We start from the raw sequence: 27,171 nt of genomic DNA, 5'->3' as shown, positions 1-27,171 counted from the left end.
ACCACACTGGAGTATATTTCAAAAACTCTAGTAGCTCTCTAAAAAGTTGTGTTTCTTTAATATTGACCAAAAAACATCTCCTAACCCTCAGAGGGTATGTGTGTGTGTGTCTATAATATAATAATATAATATTATATACTATATATTGTATATAATATATATACAATATATATTATATAGTATATATACATTAATTTCCACAGCATTCTCTTTTTTGAACACTTTCTAAACACAGCTTAATTCCTTTTTACACCGGATCCCCACCCTCTCCCACAGATATTTTAAGAGCTTAAGTGCTTAAATTTTAAAATACGATCTGCTCATTAACTGAAGGCTTTAAGTTTTTCTTATTGTAGTTGTTGTTCTTGGGTCTGCACATAGTTTTCTGAAACACACAGAGAAGAAGAGAGAGAGAGCTTCTAAATGCTCTGTAATGCACAGGAGCAAATACACAGATTTTGAAAATATTTTTGCTGCCTATGCGATTTTAATGCTTCCTTTGTAAAGTGATCATTATTCAAATATATATTCAAATGCCTCTGCAGCCTGGGAGCAAGGCCACTTCTACAAGGCTTTTTATTGTGATTTTTACAACAACTAAATCAAAAGCGTTTTATTTAAATAGATTCATTTGTAATATATTACTTAAATTATGTGTGTGAGGGCAGCCTTTTAGATTCTTAATGTAGGATTTGGATTTTACTTTTATGTTGACTTCTATTGATGCTTTGGTACAATTTCTTAGTAATTCTACATTGAAGCATACCTCAGTGAATTGTGTTAACAGCCATAAAGCCACTTCTATGGTGCTTCATCATTGTAACTGAGAGTGACATTAACAACAACAAAAACTGTATTCAAGGTGCTAACATGTTGCTTTCAAGAGAAAGTGAACTCGATTTATTAGAGGCCAAGGGTAGCCTTTAGTCCCCCTCCGGCCTTGTTGCTTTCTTTCCCCAAGTACTCCCAAGCTGGAGATAGTGTCGAGAAGCAGCTATTGCTGTGTGAGTCTTTTCCAAGGTCAAAACGAAGATAGGCTAGTTCAACAGTTGTTACCAAGGAGCAGTATTTAGGAGAGAAACTGCAAATGGCTGCTAGCGTGGTGTCCAGGCTCTCTAACATGAAGCTTTTGTGAATGTAGGCTTCAGGTACTCATTTTAAGACCCTTAATTCTGGCTCAAGTCACTAGAGATTTAGAATCGTGATTGTGGAAAACACCTTCCCCAGATTTCGTCTTTTCTGTCCTCTCTTGAACGTGTCCTTGCACTCTGACTTGGTAATGTTTTATTTTTGAAATAAGGTTCTTACCACTGATTTGCCTATTGCACGCACACATCCCGTGACTAGAGGGGTAAAGAGGAAAGAGAGCTGTCCAACTAGTGGGAAGTGGGTTCAAAAATCTGTAGCATTCTAGAGTGAGCTGCTTCCAGATGAAATCGAAAAGGTTGCTGGGCGATGTCACCCAGCCAAGATGGTCCTCCAGCCTTCCCTTTTGCATCGCCCCGTGTATCTGCTGGCTGATTGCCTTGGAGACCATGGTTCTCCTTAGGAGAAATTGCTTGTGTGAGTTTTTCATGCCAAAACCTAAATGTGTTCTCTGAGCCTTGCTTTAGGTGCTTTGGAGTAATGCCTGTCGACCCGAATAATGAGAATTTATGAGCTCACGAAGGAACTGTGCTTTTGTTTCTGCCTGGCCAACTTATGAGTTTGTGTCTACCTCATTTTCATATTAAAGTTTGCAGCTTCTGTAGGTAGGAAGAGAAAACGTCTGACATCAGTATTTTATCACCTCACCACATCTATCTCTAGCAAAAATAAAGATTGTAAATATCACTACCATACTTTCCGAATACATTTTAAGCAGCCAAGCCTAGTATTATCTGAATATTTTGAGCAGTACAGATTTCTATGTGTTTATATAATAAAGCATATTTATTTTTTCCATGTTATTTAATTTTACGTACTATGTTTAAAAATCAGTGTTTATCAGCAGACTGTAAAGGCAAATAGGCTGTGTGCTTAGAAATGCATGTGTATGTTTCTTTTGGTTTTAAAGACACGTTTTAATTTTGTAAATCCCCTCCAACCTGTACCATCCTCTCCCAAATCTGAGTTAGCCAAGTGGCAAGCTTTATGTAATTGGATAGTGCAAAATGTGTATTTTAGGGCTTCCCTGGTGGCGCAGTGGTTGAGAGTCCGCCTGCCGATGCAGGGGACGCGGGTTCGTGCCCCGGCCCGGGAAGATCCCACATGCCGCAGAGCGGCTAGGCCCGTGAGCCATGGCTGCTGAGCCTGCGCGTCCGGAGCCTGTGCTCCGCAACGGGAGAGGCCGCGACAGTGAGAGGCCCGCGTACTGCAAAAAAAAAAAAAAAAATGTGTATTTTAAAGGGATACTTTAAAAAATATTTCTGGATTGGAAATGATGCTTAGTGATATAAACAAAAACATACGAGGCCTAATATTTTGTTGTTTTTTTTTTCTTCTCTAATACTGTTGTCCTGATTCATTGAGTCTCACCTATGAAATATGAATACTCCATTTATTGAATTTGTAGATAATGCTAAGGCATAACCAGAAGACAAAACCAGTGATTAGGAGAAATGGTTCTGAATATGTCAGAGGAGCCAGGTACAGGAAAAAGCTCACCTAATGTGCATCAATTTGATCATACCTTATTCTTTGTGTTCAGATAACTATAAAAGACTTACAACATTTGTCAGTTTTGTTATTTGTTCACCTGAAATACATTTCAGAAGCATTTCTTATTAAAGAAAACATAACAGTAACTGGAAAGTTTTAAGAGAACCTGCACTTTTCAAAAAATGATAAATCATAAAGATGACCTCAGATCTTTGCTGGTTCCACTCCCCTGCTGAGCCTCCATTTTGCACTGTAGTTTGTTATGGTAACTGGGGGGGGGAAAGGACCAAAATAAGGGAGTCCCTATATGCATTTGAGGGTTTTCTTATGAGGTGCTGAATAAGATAACTTCTCCAAAGCAGGTGATCGTAGCTAACGTTTACTGAGTATTTACTGTGTACCAAGCCAAGTTAAGCAAATCTGTGTCACATTTAGCCCCCGTGTTACCCTGTTGAGAGAGATGTTTTTATGAATCCATTTGACTGTGTGATAATCTACTTTAGCGATACAACTTCAATGTCAGTATACCTTTTTTTGTTTTTCTCCCCTGGGAGAAAGAAGGATTTATAACTTGTAGCCAGTAAGGAGAACACCAAGGATCTTTTCCAAAGCAGTGTCTCCCAGTGTCCTGTTTGTTTTGGTAGAAAGAAACAGCTCATGTTCAGAATGAATTTTTTAAACTCCTGCTTATATTCAATAAAAGGATATGCCTAAAACTCACACTCCATCTAGACTCAACATTATTTAGCTAATACTGGCATTGCCCCTTTGACTCCAGCAATAGAAAATCTAAATTTATAACTTTTACTGGTAAATTCCCATAACCGGCAGCTATGAACACTTCAAACAACTGATTATGTTTAGGGAATGGCAAAACAGCTCTCTTTTTTATTTTAAAAATATCATAATAGCCAGATTCGGAGGATGATATAAAGATTTGGGCTATAAGGAATATCACATCAAATGTGTATGCATTTTTATATAAATATAAGATATTTTTTTCTTTACTAATGAAGACAGATCTTAAACATACCTCTAGTGTCTTTTAAGAAAGAAATAAGAAACACATTATTTGCCTCTATCAATATGGAGTATAAAAAATAAGATAGGTTTTTTTTTTAATGAAAACATTATGACATATGAAATTACAAAGTTTATTTGAACTCAGGGTAGGTTAAGACTCTATAAACCACTCATCTCACATGTGCTCCAAAAAAGCAAAACACTGGCCTGCATCTGTTTCGTTGGAGATAAAACTTAGCTGGACTTTTTTTTTTTTCCCTCCGTATTTACAGTGATTGTACGCCTATCAGAGATTCTGTTCCTGCTTTCTGACAGCTGATATTTCTTGATAGCTTGACAGATTTCTGTTTTTACAGTCTTAAAAAGTCCAAAGGTGGGGATGGGGGCAAGGGTAGGAGAGACGTTAGACCCTGAGAAGGAGTGAAGGTCCTCCCCCCGACTCAGGTCAGCGAGTTGCCCTTTTGGAATGGACAGGAATGGAAACTTTGGAATGTGGAGTGGGAGGTAGAGGCTGAGTCCAAGTCTAATTGGCTGGGAGGGAATCCTGATTATTAAAGGCAGTTGAGGAAGATTTATGAGGAGGGCGTAAAAGACTGTGGGTCATTCCTTTTTAAAAAAAAAATCATTCATTTTTCAGCGAATACTTGTTATGGGCCTACGGGGGGGCTAGTCTGTTCTGCATGCTAAGGATACAGCAGTGAACAGTCAGAGCTATTCATCCTAGTGGGGAAACAGAAAATTTGAACACATATAGAACTGACAATTTTTTCCTGGAAGCCTCACTACAACCATAAAAATACAAATTGCTATTAGAATATATATATATATCTTCATGTTGCTAATGATCTTTGTTCAACCGATATAAATTATTGATCTCGTCTTTCCTTTTAAATGTGCAGTTGCTCAATAATTTTCAGTGATAAATGCCCTCTCGCTGATGGCATGGAACCTTTCAAAACCTCCTGTCAGGAAATACGCTTCTGTTCACCTTTACGTAAGAACCCAAACATGAGTTCAGGGGTCTGAGAGCCAGGGTAAGTGGAAGGCCTGGCTTTCTGCCTCTCCCCTCTGGGGTCCTCAGCCTCCACACCAGCGTGGGACGTTGTGGCTGAGAGTACATTTCCCCCTTTGTGATTTAATAGGTGCCAATAAAAAGATCTGGAAGGTGTGGATTGCCACATCACCATCTTTGTTCTTGCTGTTGTTCATTTTCATGGATTGTTTTAATCACTGCAACATCCCTTTCCAGAAATTTATAAAATAGGAACTTGGCAGCCAAAAGAGTGTACAGGAAGTAGTATGGAAAAGAATCAATGGAGGCTGAACCTACAAAGCCACCATTCTTAGCCAGGCCTGCATCCCCTTTCTCTTATTAGAATGAGGTTATGCCTTGGCCAGAGCAGTCCAATAACTTTCCACAATGTTGGAAATGTTCTCTATCTTTCCTTTCCAATATGGAAGCCACTAGCCACATGTGGCTAATATTAAGCACTTATTATGTGGCCAAGTACAATAGGATTTTGCACTTTAAATTGTACTTAACTTAATTACTCTAAATATAAACAGCCACCTGTGCCTGGTGGCTACCGTATTAGACAGGGCAACCTCAGGCAATTAGCAATTAATATTCAACTAGCCAAGGGATCAGTAAACTTATAAAAATAAATTGGGGAGAAAAGCCCTATGTCAGCATGTAATGGGCCCCTATGTAGGATGCCCTTGCATCTAATATGTACCATCCTCTTGTCATTCTGTTTTGCACCCTTGTTTGGGAACACTTTAGTGGGTGTTCCCTGACAGCTGGGCATTGAAAAAGTAGCACAGGGAGATCAGCTCGGTGCTTTGTGACCACCTAGAGGGGTGGGATAAGGAGGGTGTGAGGGAGACGCAAGAGGGAGGGGATATGGAGATATATGTAAACGTATAGCTGATTCACTTTGTTATACAGCAGAAACTAACACAACAATGTAAAGCAATTATACTCCAATAAAGATGTTAAAAAAAAGAAAAATACAATGGTCAAACCTAAAAAAAAAAAAAAAAAAAAAAGAGGCTTTTAGAACCAGCTGTCTTTAGAGTAGTAACTCCAGGGCCTCCACATAAAAGCAGCTGTTAAAACAAACTCTCCTCTTTTGCATCTCAGAGTTCAAGTTCATCATGGCAGTAAGTTCAGTTAAGGAGAAAGAATGTTTATGTGTTCTGTGGGTCGAAAGGGCAAGGTGTAATGATGCTTTTTAGGAGAGGGCAAAAATGGACAACGCCAGGTGGCCACCTTGTAGAAGCTTGAATTCCAAGAGACCATTCCCTCTTTGAAGGAGAAGTTTCAAGAAGGCAACTTTCATATTCCCTGAGCCCTGTAGGTAAAGGTTGAGTAGATTAGGTTTATGGAGCTGTCTCAAAGACACTTGAGAAGAATCAGAGTTGAGGCTGTGTCTCCTCCATCACTATAATTGCCGTCATTTAACTTTGCCTCCCCAGTGTTAAGAAAACCGTTACGGATTGTTTCGGGTTCATACCCTGTACTGATGCACTCAGAAATTAAAATGTATGTAACGACATTGGCTGCAAATTGGCTGATGATGTCATCAGTTCTCTTTTCTAGCGACCAGACAGAGTTGTGGGGTTTTTTTTGCCCCTTTAGGGTGACATCTGAATTAAACTATAAACCGTTCAGGTGGTCTGTTTTTAGAAGCCCTTTTTCGTTTATTATCCTCACTCTTAGGTTGCCTATGTACTAAAATAGGAAATAAGTCAAATAAGTCTCTCTAAGCCACCTTCTTCTGAAGTATCTCAGAAAGTAGATGAATGGATTGCTTCAGTTATCTGCAGAAGAGCTGTTTCCCCTCAGTTTTATACAGTGCATTTCATCCCATAATTATTGTGACAGCTTTGAGTTTTTATTATAACGATCACTTACATTTTGGAGCATTTATTTCCTGCTAGAAGTTATGTAAAGCAATTCACTCACATTATCAAATTTAATCTCTTCTACTTGATGAGCTTAGCGCCGTCAGATAAATTAGCTAGTTGGTTCTAGGTCAGACTGTGGCTGAACCAGGTTCTGAGCTTGGTAACCAAGATATAATCTCCTCATCTTGCTGTTTAGTTGGTGAAGTGGTGAAAAGCTGTGGAAAGAGGATGTATACAATTTAAGACTTTCTGTTTTTCCAGATTGTAAGTGCTTGAAACATTCTGGAATTATTGAGCCATTTACAGATTTTTCTCAGAGCTCTAAAGGGATGAATATGAGAAAATTGTTTTTCTTAAAATTAAACCAGGTAAAGAGCAAGATTGGGGCTTTCTAGAAGACTTGGGGGGGGGGGGGAACGCATGAAGTATTTATTAAGCACACATTAAGTGATATTTCTGACATTTTAATATACGAAGAGAAATAGAATAACTGGAGGTAATAAATGTAAGTGTTTTCTTTGTTCAGTAGATATATAGGTAATCAGGATGAGAAATTAGATTTTGGTCAAGCCAGTTAGGGGATTTGTAGATGTTTGTACGATTAGGTTTATTGTAGAATGTGATATGCTGTCGCACTACAAGTGAATTATGAAAAATGATGAAATTAAAATTTATTAAAAAGTGATCTCACACTAATAACTGTCTGCTTGAAATAAAACACATTAAATGCATTGAGGTATCTTCCATACTCTTTCTTGAGCTAAAACTAAGCTACAGGAGTTGAACTCTTCAGGCAATGCTAAGGCTTATTCCTTCCCATTGGTGGGACAGTCAACCACTGTGAGTTCTGCCCTTCATTCACCTCGTTCTTTGCCCCTCGTTCGCCCAAATACTGATGTATTCCTCCATCCATGTGGCAAGTGCATGTTAAGATGTGGTTATGGTTTGGGAGGTGTGTAAGATGAAGTGAGGGAAGAGATGACATTAAAAAAAACGAAACAAAACTTGGTTTTGCTCCCTTTTTCTAACTAGAACAAAGGAAGAAATGTAGACATAGCCACCACGTTTCAAGTGAAAATCCTTTTAAGCGAATCATTTACTGAATTGCCCCAAACTTGAATTTCCTTTGGGCTGTAGACGCCCACTGCCCAAGCTTGGTGCCGTACACACAGTAGGCATACTGTCAACAATATTGAAATGAATGAATGAATGAGTGAATGAATGAATGAATGAACTGCTCAGAAGCTGATATCCTTATTGCACTGGCCTAAACTATGGAAATAAAGAGCTAACTTGCAGGAGGGAATCATAAAAAGAAACACACAGGTTTGGATGCTGGTGGTGTATCAGTAGTGATTTCCTGACTTGGAGAGTTGCATGGTAGTTATGTGGGAAAGTGTCCTTGATGTGGGGAAGTTAGAGTTTGAGAGATGATGGGACATTATGTCCGCAAGTTTTTCAGGAAAAGGAAAAATAATAATGGCATATATGTGTATATTTAGGGAGGATGAAGGAGGGAGCAAATGTGGTGAAATGTTGACGGTTAGGGAATCTGAATAAGGGGCAGAGGGAGTTCTTTGTGATGTTCTTACGATTTTTCTTTAAGTTTGAAATTTTTCAAAATAAGTTATTTCTTTTTTAATGCTTAAAGAAACGTAAATATGTTCAGAGTGTGTATTTTACTTCACAAGGAAGCAGAGAGTAGGTCTGGATTTATTTCAGGGCTTTAAAAATTCTGACACATTTTAGGAAGCTGTTTTTAATCTCAGATTTGCATTGTAACATCATAATAAAAGTGGGTGCTCTAGTCCGAGCTCAGCGTAAACAGCATCTTTCCTAGTTTTTCATTGGCTTTTTTCTCATGAACTTCTTCTTCCTCCTCCCCCCCTACCTCCCTCTGCCCCTCCCACCCAGGCAGCTAAAATGCAAGGGTCTCTGGGAATGGTGTGGTTTTTTGCTCCCCTTTTCCCAGGGAAATCCAGACTTTCATTGCCGGTCTTGCTAGTAAATACTTGGCCAAATGCAGACTCCCCTTTTTTAATCCATTGCTCCCCAGTCAAAGCCCAGAATCCTTTGAGAGCTAAAGAACTTTTCCACAAATATGTGCTGTTTGTTTTCCTTGTGTTCCTAAAAAGCCCTCACCCAACCAACTCACCTATTCCTGCATTGCGGTTGGCACTTTCTTAGTGAAATCATGATTTCCTCCTTGGTTGTCTCTTAATCAGCTGTGAAGCATCTGGGAACTGCTTAGCAGTGACAGGTCACAACTGTGATGTCAGGGAGGAAGTGCTGTCCAGAAGAGCCTGTTTGTTTCATTGTAGTTGCGATCTTCATTGCTGTGCCTGGGAATTGACTTTATGTTGTACACGTCACGTTCTCTAAGACCAGGGATTCCCAACCCTTTTAGCCTAGGATTTTCACCCTGTGAATGTTCAGTGGGCCCTTTACCACCTCCCATCCAAAAGAAAGCTCTGTGTGCCCTGCCCCCCACCAAATGAATTAAAATCAATTCAGTTTTGAGAGCTTGTTGAAGGACTTTCTGAAAACCTTGGGATTATTCAGGGTTCTCAATATGGACATTGGGTAATGTCTGGAGACATCGTTGGTTGTCATAAATGGGTTTGGGGGGGAGGGGCGGGTATTACTGGCATCTGATGAAGAGATGCCAGGGATGTTACCAAGCATCCTATAGTGCACAGCATGGTCCCCATAGGAGAGAGAGGACTCATGATCAGAAGTCAAGGCTGAAGTCACAGTTGCAAGCCCTGTGGAATGACCGTGGTTAGCTATCAGAAAACACTTCTTTCTGGAGAGTCAGATTTTCCATCAAGTAGTATGTGGAATCCTAGGAAGCCAGCAAGGTCAAAGATTTTCAAGAATGAACTGAACATAGGAGGTTTCAAAGTTGTCTCACCAGACTATGAATTTGCAAACCAACGAGCAGTATCATTCAATCTTTTCTGGAGCCAGGAGGGGAAGTTGTTGATGTGTACAGATGTGCGCAGTGTGGTCCATAGACATTCCACATGGCAACCTTGGCAGGGGTCACTAACTTTGGATAGAAAGGCATAAATGAGGATGGGAATTTCTATGAAAACAAGCGTTATTCCAACATGTTCATACTTTTGGATTGCATGAACTGATAGCACTGATAGTATAGAGATGATAGATAGATAGGTGGATATCAATAGATATCGATAGACAGCACTTACCTCATTCATGGTAGAATTTGCACATGTGTCATGCACTAACTATATCTAGGAATTGGTTTCAGAGTTGAATATTTAGGAGTTTTTGGGGGGGAGTACTTTTATAAAAGCATAATTAATCCCAGTGAGCATTTTTATCTGGGAAGTTAGGACACCAGTTTCTTACTAGAGACCGAGACAGTGGTACAGAAAGTGTTCCATGACTTGTGAATAGATCTGAAACAGGGTTTCCCAGCCTCGGCACTATTGACATTTGGGACCAGGTGTTCTTTGTTGTGGGGTGTTGTTCTGGGCATCCTCGGATGTTTGGCAGCATCCTTAGCTTCTACCCGCTAGAATGCCAGTAGCATATCCTCTTGGTTGTGATAACCAAAAATGTCTTCCGACATTGGCAAACGTCCTCTGGGGGCAATATCATCTCTCCCTCGTGGTTCAATGAGTGTCTTACAGCAGAACTTTCCTTTCCATATTCTCATAGGCATTACGTAGGTATAGTCTACAGCATTTCCCAAATTTGTTTGATTCCAAATTCCTTTTTTTTTTTTTTTTAAGTCAGAGAAGTCTTAGAGGTTTTAAAATTGTTCTCTTCCTCCTCTCAGGGAAGGTAAATCATTATGTTGTAGAGACCACCAGGTTTTCACAGTTATTTTCCCACCAGTTGTTTTTTTTTAATCTAGCTGATCACCTTTTTCAGATATGTGGCTGGCTGGCCAGATACCTGGCTTTTCAATACATGAGCTTCCCAGGGAAGGAAGTTTCTGAAATTCTACCCCTTCATACCTCTCCTTTCCCACTTTTCAAATCTCTTCTGCTTTAGCAGATGGCAATTGCTATATATTTGCCAACCTCAGACCCCCCTGCCACACAGACACACGTATTTATGATCAGAATGGCAGGTGCAACTCCGAGATCTGTGGCACAGAGAACATTTTAGATGATCCATCTCCTGGCCCTAGAAGGAAAATCAGTCTCAATTCTTCTTCTTCAAAAAGGTCACCAGTGATGACCATAAACTCTAATAGTGACTCCAAATCTTTGAGACTGGAGAAGAAATCTATTGGTAGAGGAAAGGCAAGCAAAATGAACCCAGACACTGTCATGAACCTCAGAAGTTTTATGGTAGGACCTAAACTCCAAAGAAATATTGGATTCTTCCCACAATGTTTAAACTTTATTGGATAAAAGACTGGAAATTCTTATAAAAAGAAAGACGTACACGTTGGAGCTCAATGTAGAAAGAGACTTTGGTTTCCCATAAGACAAATGAGTGCTACCTTGCAGAAGTAATTGGAACCTTAAATTACCAATGGACTAACTATGTCAAAAGCTCTTTCAAATTAGAAATGGAGTTTTGCCTTTTACCTAATTATAACCTTACCAGTTATTCTGGGCTATGAGACGATACAGCCACTAATGAAATCTTACTTCTCTGAATGAATGTGTTTTTCCACATCCCAGTCACCAACTGATGACCAGTGGTCTTACATGTCTTGATGTGGCACATAAAAGTGCCTGTCTGGGGCTTCCCTGGTGGCGCAGTGATTGAGAGTCCACCTGCCGATGCAGGGGACATGGGTTCGTGTCCCAGTCCGGGAGGATCCCACATGCCGCGGAGCGGCTGGGCCCGTGAGTCATGGCCGCTGAGCCTGCACGTCCGGAGCCTGTGCTCCGCAACGGGAGAGGCCACAACAGTGAGAGGCGCGCGTACTGCAAAAAAAAAAAAAAGTGCCTGTCTGCAGTAGGCCAGATGGATTTGACCAGAAGTGGAGAAAGAATAACAAAAGGCCCACATTTACGGATCATCTTCTGTGAGCCAAGCTTTGGGCCTAGTGCCTTGTAAGCATTATTGCAAACCCTCATATAATCCTTACAAAATGGTCCCTATTGTGTCCATTTTGCAGGTAGGAAAAGTGAGCTCCACGCAGGCTAAGCAAGTGTCCCAGCCTCCTACAATCAGTCATTTTTGGATCCAGACCCGACTGACTCTCAAGCTTCATGCTTTCCCACTCCCTCTCTGGAAGGGCTTTCAAAACTTCTAGAAATACTGATTTTGATTTGTGACACATCCAAAAATAGGCTCTTGCCCTGGTGGAAACCAGTTTAGCTCTCCTCTGCTTTTTAAAAGCCATTGAAACTGAGTCTTTGGGGTCTGAATTTTTGAATAGGCCCTTTTAACACTTCACTGGATTTTGAATGGTTTTCAAAGGAACTCAGAAATTGGGCTTGGTCACCCAACACTCTCAGACCAGAGCTCTGAAAAGGGTTGGTTTTCCCCTGCACATTTATAGCATGCTAGAACAATGTGAATTAGCACATCTGTAACGAAAGATCTGCTGAACTAAGAAAACTAGATATATCTGAATGTGGCCTAATCCTATTATTTGGGTAATAACCACCTCACTTAGTAGGGAGGCTTGTGGTGGCCAGCTTGTAGAGAGTATACAGGAGATCAAATTCAATCTACGGTTACAAAGTCTCAGGCTTGATGTTGGTCTTGTAATCCTGAATACCCTATACTCTGAGAACATTTTTCTAAATGAAAGGGAACTTAAAAAAAATCAGACTCAAACTTAGACACATTATTTTGGAACAGATGGTATAAGTCTTTAGTTTGTTTTGTTTTGCTTTGCTTTGCTTTGCTTTTAGATGTTTCCAGCCAGAATGGAGATAGACAGTATCTGGCCTAGATAGAACCCATTCTGGTCTGTTACATTTCTTTGTAGTCTATTTTCAGTCTGTATATCTACATTTTTTCCATCTGGCGAAAGTGTCAATCTAAGGTGACATCTTTGGGAAGGAGAAACAACATTTTGTGACCCTAAGCGTATATGGTGGTCCCAGTGGCTGTTAGCCAAGCTTTCAGTGTTAGCCTTGCCTGTGCAGGACAGTGTGGTCTTCTGAGTTCCCAGCTTCCAACCCTTGCTGTCCATTATCTTACATCATATTCTCAGATAACGTTCCTCTTAGATGTCTCCTGTGCAGTATTCAGTTCTGTAACTATGAATTAAATATTAAACCACAAGAGTGCTTAGCCAGTTTTAGATTGAATAGACACAGGCGATAGGAGAGAGCACGAGTTATTTATTTGGACCCTACCAATGAACTGAGCATTGTGTAGAATGTTTGCTTCATCCTTCAAAATTCTTGTGAGATAAGTGGCTCTAGGCTCTATTAGATACTATTCATTCACGCATGCGTTTGTGTGATCCCTAAGTATTCAAGTGTTTGCTATAAACTAGGCACTGCTCTGAGCACTGGGGAGATATAGCAGTGAACAAAACAGACAAAAATCCTTGAACTCATCAAGCTTACATTCTAGTGGGGGGGGAGATAACCTATAAATCACAAATAAAACAGAAGTTGAAATATGTATTGTGAAAGGAAGTGAATGGTGCCATGGATAAAAATAAATTAAAGAAGAGAGAAAATAGCATGGAAGAGAAGGTGGGAACTGCAACTTTAAGGCCAGGCAAGTCTCCAATGAAAGGTGACATTTGAGCCGAGATCCGGGAAAATACAAAAGTAAGCTATGTGGATACCCAGGAGAAGAGTATTTCAGGTGAAGACCTGGAGATGGGAGTATGCCAGGCATATCTTGGCAGTCGCGAGGCCAAGGTGGCTGGAATAGAGGGGGTGTGGATGGTAGGGTATGAAATTAGAGATGAAATTGATGGAAGGGAACATGGAAGTTGATCGTGGGAGAGGGAGAGAAAAGGACCATTGGAGGGATTTTTGCTTACACTTAGTGAGGTAGGAAGCCATTGAGGGGGAGAGTTGAGTAGAAACGTGGATTTGTTTTAAAAGAATGAGTCTGGCTTCTGAATTTAGGGGAAGCTATAGGAGGAACAAAGATAGAAACAGGGAGAACATTAGAAGCCGTTGGAGTAACTCAGATGAGAGTGCTCAGTGGAAGTGGTGAGAAGTGGTAGGATTCTTTTTTTTTTTTGGATTCTTTTGGTTTTTAAAAATATTTAGGCTGCGCCAAGTATTAGTGGCGGCTTCGTCGCAGCACATGAGCTCCTTAGTTGCGGCATGCGAGCTCTTAGTTGCGGCATGTGAACTCTTAGTTACGTCATGCATGTGAGATCTAGTTCCCTGACCAGGGATCGAACCCAGGCCCCCTGCATTGGGAGTGCGGAGTCCAGCCACTGGATCACCAGGGAAGTCCCAAGAAGTGGTAGGATTCTGACATATTTTTAAGATAATGCCAAAGGATTCGCTCCAAGTTTAGATATGGGATACAAGAGAAAGGAGTTGGAATGACTCCAAATTTTGTGCAGTGGACAAGTGGATGGATAGTTTCCATTGATTGAAATGAAGATAATAGGAAGATCAGGACGTCCGTTTTAGACATGTTAGGTTTAAGATGCTTACTCACCATCATCTCATACCTGGTTAAGCATCTTGCATAAGATCACAAAGGAATAGATAGCAGTGGTCACAGCAGGTCTGATTGATTCCAAAACTGAATTCATAACTACCACGTGCTTGTGCCTCAACCCTTGGATTTTCATTAGAATAAATCTCAAGAGTAGTGCAGGAATCATTTAAATTTCACAGAAAACCATCAACCATGATGTTAGCCACTTGTATGCCCAGTCTTCCATGTTGTGAGCCACTTACATTTTAGCTGGGTTTTATTTCTTCTCATCTCATCCTTTCATAGCGGTACTTTTGAGCCTTTTCTTTAGCAAAAGGTAAGCAGGAGGAGGAGACAAGGAAAGCCACAAAGGACTTGACTAGCGCATATTGATAGTAACTTGGTCTTATCTGAAGTACCAGTAGAGCATTGCAAAGTTGGAGGAGGAACATCTCATTCAATAACGGTTAAGATGACCTTTTTCCCTCTCACCGAGGTATATTTCTCTGATTACAGACTCAGATAGGTATGCATATTTCCATTCTGGGGTGGCATTAATATCTACCCAAAAGCAAATTCATTGCATGAACTACTTTCCCCCAATAGTTGTAAATTTTTCAGTGTAAGACACTTAACATACTGGCAGATAAAGATGTTCCTTTCACACGAAACTGATGCAGGAATGGCCAGACAGGCAGAGAAAGCAAGACTGGAAGAGGCAATTAAATGAACCCTGCCCTAGTGTCTTTTAAATGACTGAAAGCTCTTTGGAAGGAGGAAGAAACTCAAGGACTGGACATTGGTTGGGTGCATGAAAGTCCAGAGACAGCCTGCCTGCATTGCTTTTTTACAGAAACATTCCCAAAGGTGACTTTAGCTTCCCAGGTCTGTCCCTGGCTGTCTGGGACAGTAGCTCAAGTCATGAGTGGGTCTACCTAAGGGCTGTCATCTTCTAGCAGAATGACATCTCCAGGTAGCCTTGAATCCTCCAGCCTGGGCCCTTACAGTCCACCTTCAGAGCGCCAAGAAGCGTGGGGTTCTTGTTCCCACCAGCCATAACTTTTCCATCACTCACTCACTCAGACTCTTCTGCACCCACCTTTGAAACAGCTGAGAATAAAGGATGCTGGAACAAAAACCTCACCCATTACCCTTCCCATCTTCCAGTCTGCCTTCAGAAATACTTCTGTGGCTAGCACAGGGTGTGGGTCCCGGTACCATCTTCACCTCTTTCCTGAAAAATGCCAATATCGTGATTTGGCTGAAGTTGGGTTACACAGAATCATCACTTCTAACCTTGAAAGGGAAAAGAAGCCTTACAAAACGCACTGTGCTTGGGAATGGGGAATCAGAGGGCATGTTAGTGGTAACAGAGCCTGATGACATAATATACCTCAAATCCCTGAGGGCACCATTGGATGTGTCCGCTCTAGAAATCACCACGTGTGGCTTCTGCGAATTTTCTTGGTTTTTGTTTCTATCTTGATGGGGAGAAAAACTAACATTTACACTCCTGCAGAATAAGAAGAACCCCAATTTGGGTTTCGCAAGTTCCATAGCTAATTTCATAGGCTACTGTATTTCATGTTAAAATGTATTTCCCACCTCTAATAAGAAGTTGTTGGGCTTCCCTGGTGGCACAGCGGTTGAGAGTCTGCCTGCCGATGCAGGAGACACGGGTTCGAGCCCTGGTCGGGGAGGATCCCACATGCCGCGGAGCGACTAAGCCCGTAAGGCCACAACTAGGGAAGGCCCACGCGCAGCAACGAAGACCCAGCGCAGCCATAAGTAAATAAATAAATAAATTTAAAAAAAAAAAAAAAAAAAAGAAGTTGTTATGTTATGAGGCCGCAGGCTGTATGGCTGGAGAGCCTGGTACCTCATAATTCTTGCGGGGTGATGGGAGGTGGCGGTCATGAGCATCTCTCACTGCCTCCCCTTCTGTTCGTGGCCCTGCCATCTCCCTTGCGAGGTATATGCAAGGCCGCCTACTTGGATATAGTATTGACAGGAGGCTTCAAGCGTGCTCCAAGAGTTGACGTGTGAACCTTAGTTCCCTTTCTCCCACAGTCTTAGACCTTTGTAGCACTGCAAAGGCTGGGCGTACTGGGGGGTAATGGGGCTGGAAGGATGGCCCGATGCCCCATCCAGCTGTGATGACCGTGATTCCTACATCCGCTTTCTTCCTTGGTGTTCCCTGCCAATCTCATGCTTTCTCAGCTCCTTTTCATGGTAATAAGTGCCGTGGTGGTCCTGGACACGAACGGCCATCAGGCAGGCCTGTCAACACTGGCTTAACGCCCTCAAGTCACAGCCCTTGTTTCCTGGCCAAGCTTTCTCTCCTTCCTCCTCGGTCCTTTTGGATCCCTGATGCCCCTGTTCAGAGCCATTCTTGTATTGTGAGAAGCCCTATAAAAATTTCCCTAAACGTGTTCACATCTCCAATGAGCAGATACACTTTCCGACAAAGGACTCTTAGCGCTGCCACAGCTGAGCTGAACCGAGCAGGGAAGTGAGTGAATGTGTGTTTGGTAATGGTTATCACTGATGTGGACTGTATGCTTCAGGACATTGAAAGAAACAACATAACAAAAAAACAAACGGGAAACACAAGGAGTTTTTGAGATAATAAGCGTGAGCAGGAAGTGATGGAGTGAAAAAGAGATGTGGCTTTCAGATATGGTGCCTTTCTTTTTCTTGTCTGTCTGTCTTCTCTGGTTAGAAGAGACCATATTAATAAGTAATAGTCTATGAGAGTGAAAAGGGCGCTGCAGAAGAAGAGGAATCATCAACATTTATGTCTGCTCTGGGGATTTCTCTGTGACCTTTAGAAAGAAGAGCTCTTCACCCATTCATAAGAAGGGAGATTTTGCTAGACTGAGTTCCTCGTTCACCCAGCAGTGCCTGTATTAGAATGTTAATTTTAGACTCCATGAGTAAACATATATTTTTTAAAATACTCACCTTTTAAACTGCATGTTAGGAGATACTTTTAAAGAGTCCACTGAGTAGAAGTAGTAGTAGCAGGAACAGTGAACGTGTATTGATTTTTACACTGTCGGGCCAAAGCACCAAGAGCTCTGTAAGCATCATCTCATCTAATTGTAAGGCAGCCCTGTTGCGTACGCATAGTGCTGTTATCCCCATTTTACAGAGAACAGATCTGAGCTGAGAGTAACTTGCTCCAAATGGCACTGTGGTAAAATGGCAGATAGCACTGTAACGTTGGTCTGGCTGACTCCAAAACCTGTGCCTCGAAGGGCTACATTTTAGAGCAAGGTGAAGACACACACCCATGTGGTGAGCTGTGGAACCCCGTGCACAGCCACCCCGTGGAATTTGTTTTTAGTTGGTACCTTAGAAGAAGAGGTGGTGAAACCCATGCTTGTTCATATTGGCGTTGGTAATTCCTCAAAGCCAGAGGCGCAGAATCTACACCTGCCTTGGCTGGCCCCAGCCCATCCTGCTAGCTCTATGTGATCATGACTGAGTTGGAGTGGAAGGAATCAGGATGCCTGGTTAGCTGTGGTTCCCAAGCAACACACAGAGCGCCAGAATCTGGTCACAAACCCCCAGCGCAAAGGGCACCAAATGGCGTTCCTTGCTAGGTACAGGAGCTCCTAGTCATAAGCCTACGTCTGTTCCTTCTTTACTGTGTGACAGCATGACGTGTCTCCTTTTCCGTAGCACTGAATTTGTAAACTAAATACATGGACTGAATAAAAATATATATAAAATATGCTGAGATGACCTATAGCTCAGAGATTTGAGAGCTTAATCCCTGGTGGATCGGCAGGCCAAAATTTACAACCTGTAACCTTCCATTCATGACCACGCAAAGCGCCGTTCACCAGTGAATAGAGATGATCGTTCACCATGTGGCATCAGGCTGAATGCCAAGGGTGAATCAACCTTGACAGATGGCCAAGAGAAAACCAGAGTGTGGCTTTGGGCAAAGAGAAATGTGGCTCTTTATTTATATTTATATTATTGTACATGATGGTGTATTTACTTTTCATAGCGTCTTTCTTCCCAGGGTGTTAAAGAGTTTGTGAAGAAAGTATTAAAGTCAGAAATAGGTTGGATAACCATCCTCTTCCTGGGAGACTGAGGAGTCACAGAGGTCTCTAAAGTAGTCTTAAGGGACATTTCTTTAAAGTCCTAGATTTCTGTTATCACCATGGGTAAGCAGGGGCGAGCAGCCTGTTTTCTTAACCAAGCCGTCTCTTCAGTATAACTTAGGGAAGAAAATGGCGGTTCTGGAAAAACACATGCTATATGTGAAGGCTAACGCTGCTTGCTTCCTGGCTCTGTGACCCTGGGCAAGTGAGGTCACCTCTTTAATCCTCAGTCTCCTTATTTGTAAAGAGGAATCCTAATAGTGCCTGAGCCACAAGGTTGCTGTAGGGATTAAATAGGAGAAGCCAGTAGCCTTCAGCTTATGGTCCCACTCATAGTAAGCGCTCATGGTGTGATTTCTAATAGCTCTGCTCCAACTGAAAGAGTGCCTTTGGGGTGGCCTCTTTGAATTTGAATAACTGCCAAATCAGTTCAGCATTAGCACTGGGGGTCAGATTGCAGGTGGTTCTTTCTTGAAACCTTTAGGAAAACATGACATTTGGTTTATAGTACACTTCTATGATGGCTATAGCTTTCATGTATTCATTCATTCCCATAAATATTTGCTCAGTGCCTACAGTGTGGAAAGCAGTAATAAACATATGTGGATTGCAGCTACTATCTTTTTTCTATGTGACGAGCCCACATGGTTTTCCAGGTCTTGCACTGAGCAGATTTGAAACTTTGATCCTTAAGTCTATATCTCTGCACTCAACATTCTTCCCCCCGCCCCCGGTGGAACAGTGGGTACAGGCTGGAATCCCTCTGCCTTTTCTGATTGTGTGATGTTCATGCGATACTCGCTTCACTTGTCATTATAACTGGCAAAGGCAGTTCTGAACCATGGGCATGAGCATTGCCTCCTTTTTGATATCATACTTTCCAGATGAGGTCTGCCTTTATGTTTCTTAAACAAAGTCAAAATGAGAGTAGAATCAAGAGCTTGTTGAAAAGAAAAAGAAAAGAAAGAAGAGCTTGTTGTTATGAAAAGACACACTTCATTTTTTAGATGAAGTGATTTAGATGTTTTTTTCATATTTTATAGAATCACAGGGGAAAGGCCTTGAATAATAATTAGTAGTCTCCTGTCTCACAACAGAACTCTGCCCACCAGTCTCAGAGTGATGGTTAAACCTGATTGTCAAAAATCTTTAGATTTTCAGAGTCTTGGCTTGTCTTGGTAATGGATTCTAGTATATGACCTTTCTCTTGGCTTCGCAATTCTTACTCCTAACCTGCTGTCAACCAGTCCTCTGGTTGGAAATGTGGACTAGTTGATCAACATCCTCCATAAGACATTTCATATAAACAGAATCTTATGTATAAAGATCACTTGGAAATAGGAATCACGCAGACACACTCAACTGTGCCCACTCTGCTGGGACTGTCCTCCTAGACCATCTATTAACCCTTATGTATAAGCATCTGCTATGACTCAGGCAGTCCTGGCCCACATCCCATCCACTCCGGTGCTTCCTCTGAGCCCCAGCATCATCTAGCCCCATTGAGAAGCTTCCTTCTAGCCAGATTCTGTGTGCATCCCTGACCTAAGCCCTCCCCTTCCTATTCCTTCTTGGTTCCTCATGGCGTCCTTACCAATTCCGTGTGGTCCTCCCATCTGTATTTGGATGTCCAGGTTCTCAGCAGCCTCGGCAATGCTGGAGATCTCATTCTTTCTAGGTCTTCACCCCTTCTCATCCAAGCAGACACACTGGGGTTGTTTGCTGGCTTCTTGGCGACAGAGACCCAGCCCCTCAGTATAAGTGAAAGAACCGATGCAGGACAACCCTAATGCCAGGGACAGCACACCAGGAACAGTGAGATACAAATCCACACCACATCCAGAGCTACCTCTAGAGAGGGAGCCAGTTCTGTTTCCACCAGATGTGTTGAAATGCAAGGATTTTAAACTCTTAGACCTTCGTCTAAAAAGTAAAGACAGCATCTGAACAAAGCTCCACATTAAACATTGCCTTTGAATGACCTCGCAGAAACAAAAGCCCAGGCATTTGAGATACTGACCTTGGTGTTTCTATGTAACAAGCAGAGATTACTTTGTTTGAGAGTGTTGCCCAAAGTTGGGGGGAAATCATTCTCTTAAACAAGTTGGATTGTTTCCCCAGAGGAAAAAGTCAGAGTCCTACTGGCAAACTAGGAGATTATTTTGGCTGTAAATATAAGGAATTAAATATTCCGCAGAGGAAGAACCCTCAGATATGTAGCCAATAAATAATATGTACTAGGTGACACTCTAAATTTAACTGTTATAATCTGTGATGCACATTGATGCAAAAGTCACTGCCTGGGAAAGGACTGGAAAAAAATCAGATGGAAATTTCCCTCAGAATAGAAGAGCTGACACCTGTGTTGGATTATCAAGATGATAACTTCTTTATGAGATCATAATAGACCCACTAATAAACCTGTTAGATAGGAAAATTTCCACAAGCAGCTGCTTTTCTTCATTGGTAAGTTAGAAAGCATGAAATGAAAAGTGTTTGCTATCAGAGTAGATATCTTGTGAATTTCCTTATCGCTTTTCGATCTTAATTTGAGGCAAATAATATGTGTAGTATTGCATCCTGTTTTCCAAGTCAGTTCTATTGAAGTTCCCAAATGAGAAAACCACACGTAGGAATGGGTGGGATGCAGCTAATCCAGATATTGAAAAGATCTTTAAGGCTTCATATTTCGTATCAACTTCATCTGTCTTCATTTCATGGGCAATAGATGTTGGTGGCACCAGTGGTGCCCCTCGGATGAATTATTATCAGTGAGGTTGTTGACAACTTAATTATTTTCATTGTGCTGTTATGTTCCCAACAGACATCTAGCCACTTGGATTGGAGTCATGTGGGAAGAGATATATACATACAAAGCATTTTGATTATGCCATTTTGAAAACACCATTTGTCTCCAGTAATAGTATCTGTCTCTATGGTTATTGGAATGATTAAATGAGATAATGTATATAAAGTCTTAGAGCAGTGACTGGCACCCAATAAGTGGGAGAAAGCTGTGCCTTTTCTAATTCTGCCTCTGTAGATTGCTCCCTACTTTTCGGTTATCTCTTCCAGCGACCACTAAATGGGATTTGTTTCATTTGTGTATTCAACATTTACTGAGCACCTACTAAGTTCCAAGAATTATGCAAAGTGCTGGAGTATAGTGATGAACAAAACTTCCGTAATCCCTGCCCTCATGGAACTGACAGATCAATGGGTAGATTACTAAATCAGCATTTCCACCAATTCTCTTTCTCCCCTCCGTACTAAGGGACAGCTTGTCTGGACTGTTTGTATATTGAAATGATGATCCTTCAAGGTAGACTTGCTTTAAGTTGACCCATGTTCATCTGATTAATAAGACAACTATGTCTATTTCTTCACCATAATCAAGCACATTACCACCCATGAATCCATATCCTTTAAGTTCAGCTCATTTCCTACGAAGTAATATATTCTTGACTCCCAATGCAGTTTTTCCCATCTGTATTCATGTCATCACTGTCTATCCAGTTGCCCATACCAGAAACCCAGGAGACCTTCCCTCCTGGGAGGGGAGATCTGCCCTCTCCCCTACACCCCACAGCTGATCCATCAGGAATTATCATTTCTACTTCAAAAAATGCGTCTTCAATTCACCAACTTCCTTCACCCCTCCACTCTGCACCCTAATCTATGCCACCATCACCTCTTGCTTGGACAAATGCATTAGCTTCCTGAGCAGTTTTCTTGTTTCCACTTATGCTGTATTTCCACTCATTGCCTAGCCGGTAGTCAAAGTAGAATTTTTGAAAGAAAAATCAGACTGTGTCTTATCCCAACTTAAATCTCCTCAGTGATTTTCCCTCTCGTGGAGAATGAAATATATTATTATGACCTATGAGCTCTGCATGGTCTGGCCCCAGGGAATGCCTCAGGGAGCCCTCTTGCAACCACTCCAGCTTGTTTTCTTCAGAGTACTCATCTCAGTTAGCATGTATATATTTATTTTTGTCATCACTTGATTAATGCTGGCCTCCCTCACAGGTCCATAAACTCCATGAGGGCTGGAATTATATCAGTTTTACTTATCACTGTACTCCCAGCACTTTGCGTAACGTATGAAACTTAGTAGGTGCTCAATAAATGTTTGCTGAATAAACAAGTGATCTCACCTCAGATTCTAACTGTGCCTTTATTTTTTGGTGGAAGTAACATTTTTAAATATTAAAATAGTCACTGGTAACAGGGATTATCTGTGTGTAAGTCATTAGACAATTGGTTTATAGGTATACTTCTTGGAGGTTCATTCTAAAAGCCTTCTCGAATTATAGCCCAAAGCCTTTATATACATCAAAACACTGTACGTTGAAGGATGGATATTTTTGTTTTGGTGTAGATATCTAAATTCAGCTCTTTCCTTCCACACTGTATACTCTATTAAGAGTACCAGCATGACTACTCCAAATCATAATACTCACAAGATGAGAGCTCAAAACGTTTCCATCTCCTAAAGTTAAAAGTTATAGCCAAACATATTAATATACATATTTTAAATTTCTCTAGCAGCTGCTATTGGAATTTTTATAATGGTTTATGTTTACTAGAAAAACGCGTCTGACACATTTACGAATGGGAGCACTTTGAGCTTGCTTGGTAATAGTGTTTGGATTTATGTTAGGCTACATGTTTTACATGGTGCTATTTACCTATTAGGCATAAAAGGGTACTCTGGCCATTTAAGTTAACAAAATCACAGAGTTAGCAGGGGAATTAGAAACATTGAGTAGAAGGAAATGGCACTTGAAATCTATTTTTGTTGTGTTTTCACATTTTGCTCTTCATTGTTAAGCCCATTTCCCTTTGACATGTAAGGACATTATATTGGGAAATAATGTGTCTTGAAAACGGGAGCCAGTAAGCTTATGATCCAAGTGGTAATGACTTCTGTAATCGCTAATGAGGCAATGGACGTTGAATATCTCAGCAGACTCATGGGGGCCAGCCTCTTGCCTATTCCACAAGAAGCTGTCATATCAAATTTTTGTCCTGACGCCATGAGCCCTTTGATTCCTAAACCTTTCTGAGAAACCTACTCTGAAATCAAAGTCAAGTTTCTTAGATGTGGTCAGACAAGGTCACATTAAAACAGTTCAGTGAACCTGCAGATCAAAGTTGAAAGGTAATGCCTCCCTCCCAAACTTGGCACTGACCCACCTGCTAGCTTACCTTTCAGTTTCTAACATGCCTTTTTCACCTCCTTTCCAATGGACTGGGAAAATGAGAGCTTCTCCTCTGAAAAATGGTAGAAGAGTTTCCTTAAATCAGTTCACTAGGAAATGGGACACAGCTGAATTTGGAAACACACCTTTATCCAAAAGAGTGAATTGTGAGGTAGTTTGTTGAAGAAATGTCTTGATCAGCGATTGCATGAAGTGAGATGTCTGAAAGGAATCCTAACTAATTCATAGTAGGACTTCTGTAAATCAGAATTTCATGGTAATTTCAGGTTCGTGGGCTTCATTTTTGGCCTAAATTACCAGGATTTACCCTCGTTCTTGAGTGACCCAAGATACTAAACAGGATTCCTGCTGTCATGCTGTCCACATGGTTTTCTCCATTGCTGCCTTCCTTCCGTGTTGAGCCTTGAGGTGTTATCCAAAATGGCACTGCAAAAGGGGGGAGTGGTGACTCTCGTTAGGCATGATCGTAACATCTCACGACACAGGTTTTTATCAAATTCCTTGTGATTTAAAAAAAAAAACAACCTTGCCATTGCTTTATATTTCAGTGTTCTGTCTCTTGTGGTCGAGGGCATAAACAACGAAATGTTTACTGCATGGCAAAAGATGGAAGTCATTTAGAAAGTGATTACTGTAAACACCTTGCTAAGCCAAATGGGCACAGAAAGTGCCGAGGAGGAAGATGCCCCAAGTGGAAGGCTGGCGCGTGGAGTCAGGTGAGCAACGCTTCTCCTCTCGTGACTGCTTCCTTACCTTCGGCCACACGGCTGACACCCGTGTGCTGGCTTGTTTCCCTGCGCGGTTTTGGTTTTTCAGAGGGGAGCTTGGGGACAGGGAGGGAAACAGCTTTATGTCGCCAGCTGTGGGACCTTGGGCAAGGGGCTTCAGCCCTTGGCACTTTGGATACCATCTACAGTAGAACAGTTGTGAGGGTTGTGAGGATTAAGCGGTGGTAGATGTAGATGTCAGCCGTCTAGGACGGAGTAGCCCCTCAATCCTTCGCTGATGGCATTTTTATTACTGTTTACCACTTAAAAAACCACTAATTCAGATTCTAGTAAGGTTGACTCTGTTACCTGGCAGGAATTGAGTCTGAATTTACCTTTGAGGTTCTTAAAGAAAAGGCTGTCAATATAAAGTATTCGAGAATACTTCTCTGCCTGTTAGCTTGTATACAATAGAGGTGGGGGACAGATGGGGAAGTTCTCTGTCATTTCCTAGCTCTGCAACCTTGGGTGATTTGTTTGACCTTGCCGAGCTGACTTCATATAGCTCTTATGAGGATTTAAAGCAGTAATGAATGCCATGTACCTAGCTCTGGGGTCTTAAATCTAATAAGATCTCAGAAGTAATATTTTTTTTACTTGGATGAGTGTGATGTGTGTATATCCAATGGGGAAGGAGAGTAAGTACCCAAGAAACTGACTACAGTTAGACTCTACTAATTCTAAACCTTTGGTAACCTAGTCAGGAACTGGGTGGGAGAGTTTCCCTATTGAATTCAGGAGGGAATTTGAGAAGCTTCTGTTTACCTATAAACAATTGAGGGGTGAACAAAAGTCACTCATATCTGGCCCTTAAAGTAGATCTTGTCACTCCACACTTGTCCATTTCCTCAGCTTGGTTGAGGTGCTTACTTAAAAGTAATAAGACCCAATTTCTTTTCACATATTCTGTATTCAGTGTGGCCTTTCTCTCCATTAATTTGATTCAGGAAGGTTTTACTGAATTTGTAGCTCTCCTATGCAGTGGAGATGTATGAAGGTACTCCGGAGAATCAATAGAAAACTAGGTTCGAGGTTAGCAGCCTCTAGAATTGATGCTTTCAGGGCCTGGTTCTTGATTCCTGATACCCCAAAGAAGCTTTGCACAGGTGTGTTAGCATGAGGAGGAATTGAGAATCCTCCATTTGAACATGACTAATAGAAAATTCTTCTAGAAACGTGAATTTTTCTTAAATGCCCTGAGCTGCCATCATCGTCTCCCATACCTCACAGTCTTATTCTCTTCACAGAGAAATAAAACATGGCCTGCATCACTCCCCAGCAGAGGAGCCTCATCCCTCAATGCTTTTATCATGATGATCATGTTTTGTTTTTATTTTTGTTTTAACCATCAAAGCATCTGTGCCCAGCTAGAGCTAACTCCTCCTCTGGCTTCCTTAAGGGACCAGATTTCTAGGCAGTATTTCATACTGGTCATCCTTAATGGTTCGTCTTAAGTGACTAGTGTCATCTGTAACTTCCAGCCCTTTTTATTTTGAGAGCTATTCAATGCATGTAAAAGCCTACAGCTAACATTATTTAAGATACCACACTAATTAGCTTGTCCTCTTGCACACTTTCATGCTCTGTTACTTTTCTTTATGTCCCTTGGACATATCTACTATTTGCATCTTGTCCTGAATATTAAGTTGAGAGTATGTAAATGGTATTCATTATAAAGGCCAATTCATTCAATAAAAGGATGATTAAAAGAATCTTTCACTCTTTATTGGTAAACACAGAGTGAGTTTTACTCTAGTATCCTGTGATCTTGATGCGAAGTCTAAAATTGTTCACAAAGCTGCGATGATTAGGTTTGAACCCTTGGGGTTTTTTCAAACATAAGGTAATAGGATTATTGGAATCCCTCCCCAGAAAAGACCCGCACCTGTTCAAAAGGATTGCTTAGAAAAGTCTAGTTACCTTTGTGGAAAATGCAAGTAAACAGAGTTATGTAATGATCTGTGGCCAACTTTCTAATGCTCTGATTCGATTTATAGAAATGAATTATAAAAGCAGGCAAGACAAGATGCTGCATGGGTAAAATCCAATTTGTGCAATTTAGAAGCATACCTGAGAATAATCAGACCCAGAGTTTGATGGAGAAAGACAGTCTGCATGATTAAAGGTTATTGGTTTACTAATGATCCCATAGTAAACAGAAATATCCCTAAGGCAGTAACATAAAGCAAGAATAACGATTATTCATTTGCAACAATATTTAGCAAGTTTTATGTCTGGTGGTTCTGTTTTCTGCTGGTAGCTATATTCTAGTCATCTCATCTTCAAGGTAGGGAGAATAATTATTGCAATTTCTCATCATGTCAAAATGTGTGACGATAACAAGGCATATAGAATATTGGGATAGGAAACTAGTATAGCCTTGCTAATCTTCTTTGTCTCTCCCTCAGAATTGGTGTTTTGAGGTTTAAAGCGGAATGTTTCACTTTTACATCTTTTGAAAATCTGGAATGTGTCAAGGACATTTTTCCAAAAAAAGAATAGTTTTTATTGGAAAACATCCTCAATAAAGTTTGAAAGCATTTTTTTTCAAAAGGTCATGTTCAGTTTGTTTACATGATTTTGATCAAGAGCTGAGGGATGAAATTTTCAGACGCAATCAGCATCCATTTCTTGATTCAGCTTGGTAAATGTGAAGGCTTTGTAGCCACATGATTCAAAAGCATTGGGGTTTCCGTGGTGGCGCAGTGGTTGAGAGTCCGCCTGCCGATGCAGGGGATACGGGTTCGTGCCCCAGTCCGCGAAGATCCCACGTGCCGCGGAGCGGCTGGGCCCGTGAACCATGGCCGCTGAGCCTGCGCATCCGGAGCCTGTGCTCCGCAACGGGAGAGGCCGCAACAGTGAGAGGCCCGCGTACCGCAAAAAAAAAAAAAAAAAAAAAGAATTCCAGAATAAAAA

The 27,171-nt window shown here is 41.2% G+C and overlaps 1 protein-coding gene across 18 annotated transcripts in view; it reads left to right on the top strand.

Annotated features, from left to right (window-relative positions):
• The window catches only part of ADAMTS9 (ADAM metallopeptidase with thrombospondin type 1 motif 9), an 813,664-nt gene that overhangs the window by 676,007 nt on the left and 110,486 nt on the right, over positions 1 to 27,171 (top strand). For 17 of the 18 annotated variants that reach the window (XR_013830124.1, XR_013830125.1, XR_013830126.1 and 14 more), the window contains one exon: positions 24,037 to 24,204. The exons of the other annotated variant lie outside the window; for it this stretch is intronic. Coding sequence is in view for 2 of the 17 variants with exons in the window: in XM_079933633.1 (XP_079789759.1) it covers positions 24,037 to 24,204 (168 nt within the window). In the remaining 15 variants the exon portion in view is untranslated. The remainder of the gene's footprint in view (positions 1 to 24,036; positions 24,205 to 27,171) is intronic. 18 annotated transcript variants of the gene reach the window in all.

This window comes from Stenella coeruleoalba (genome assembly GCF_951394435.1).
Source record: "Stenella coeruleoalba genome assembly, chromosome: 10".
In the NCBI taxonomy this organism is placed as follows: Eukaryota; Metazoa; Chordata; class Mammalia; order Artiodactyla; family Delphinidae; genus Stenella; species Stenella coeruleoalba.
This window is presented reverse-complemented; position numbering and strand designations above follow the sequence as displayed.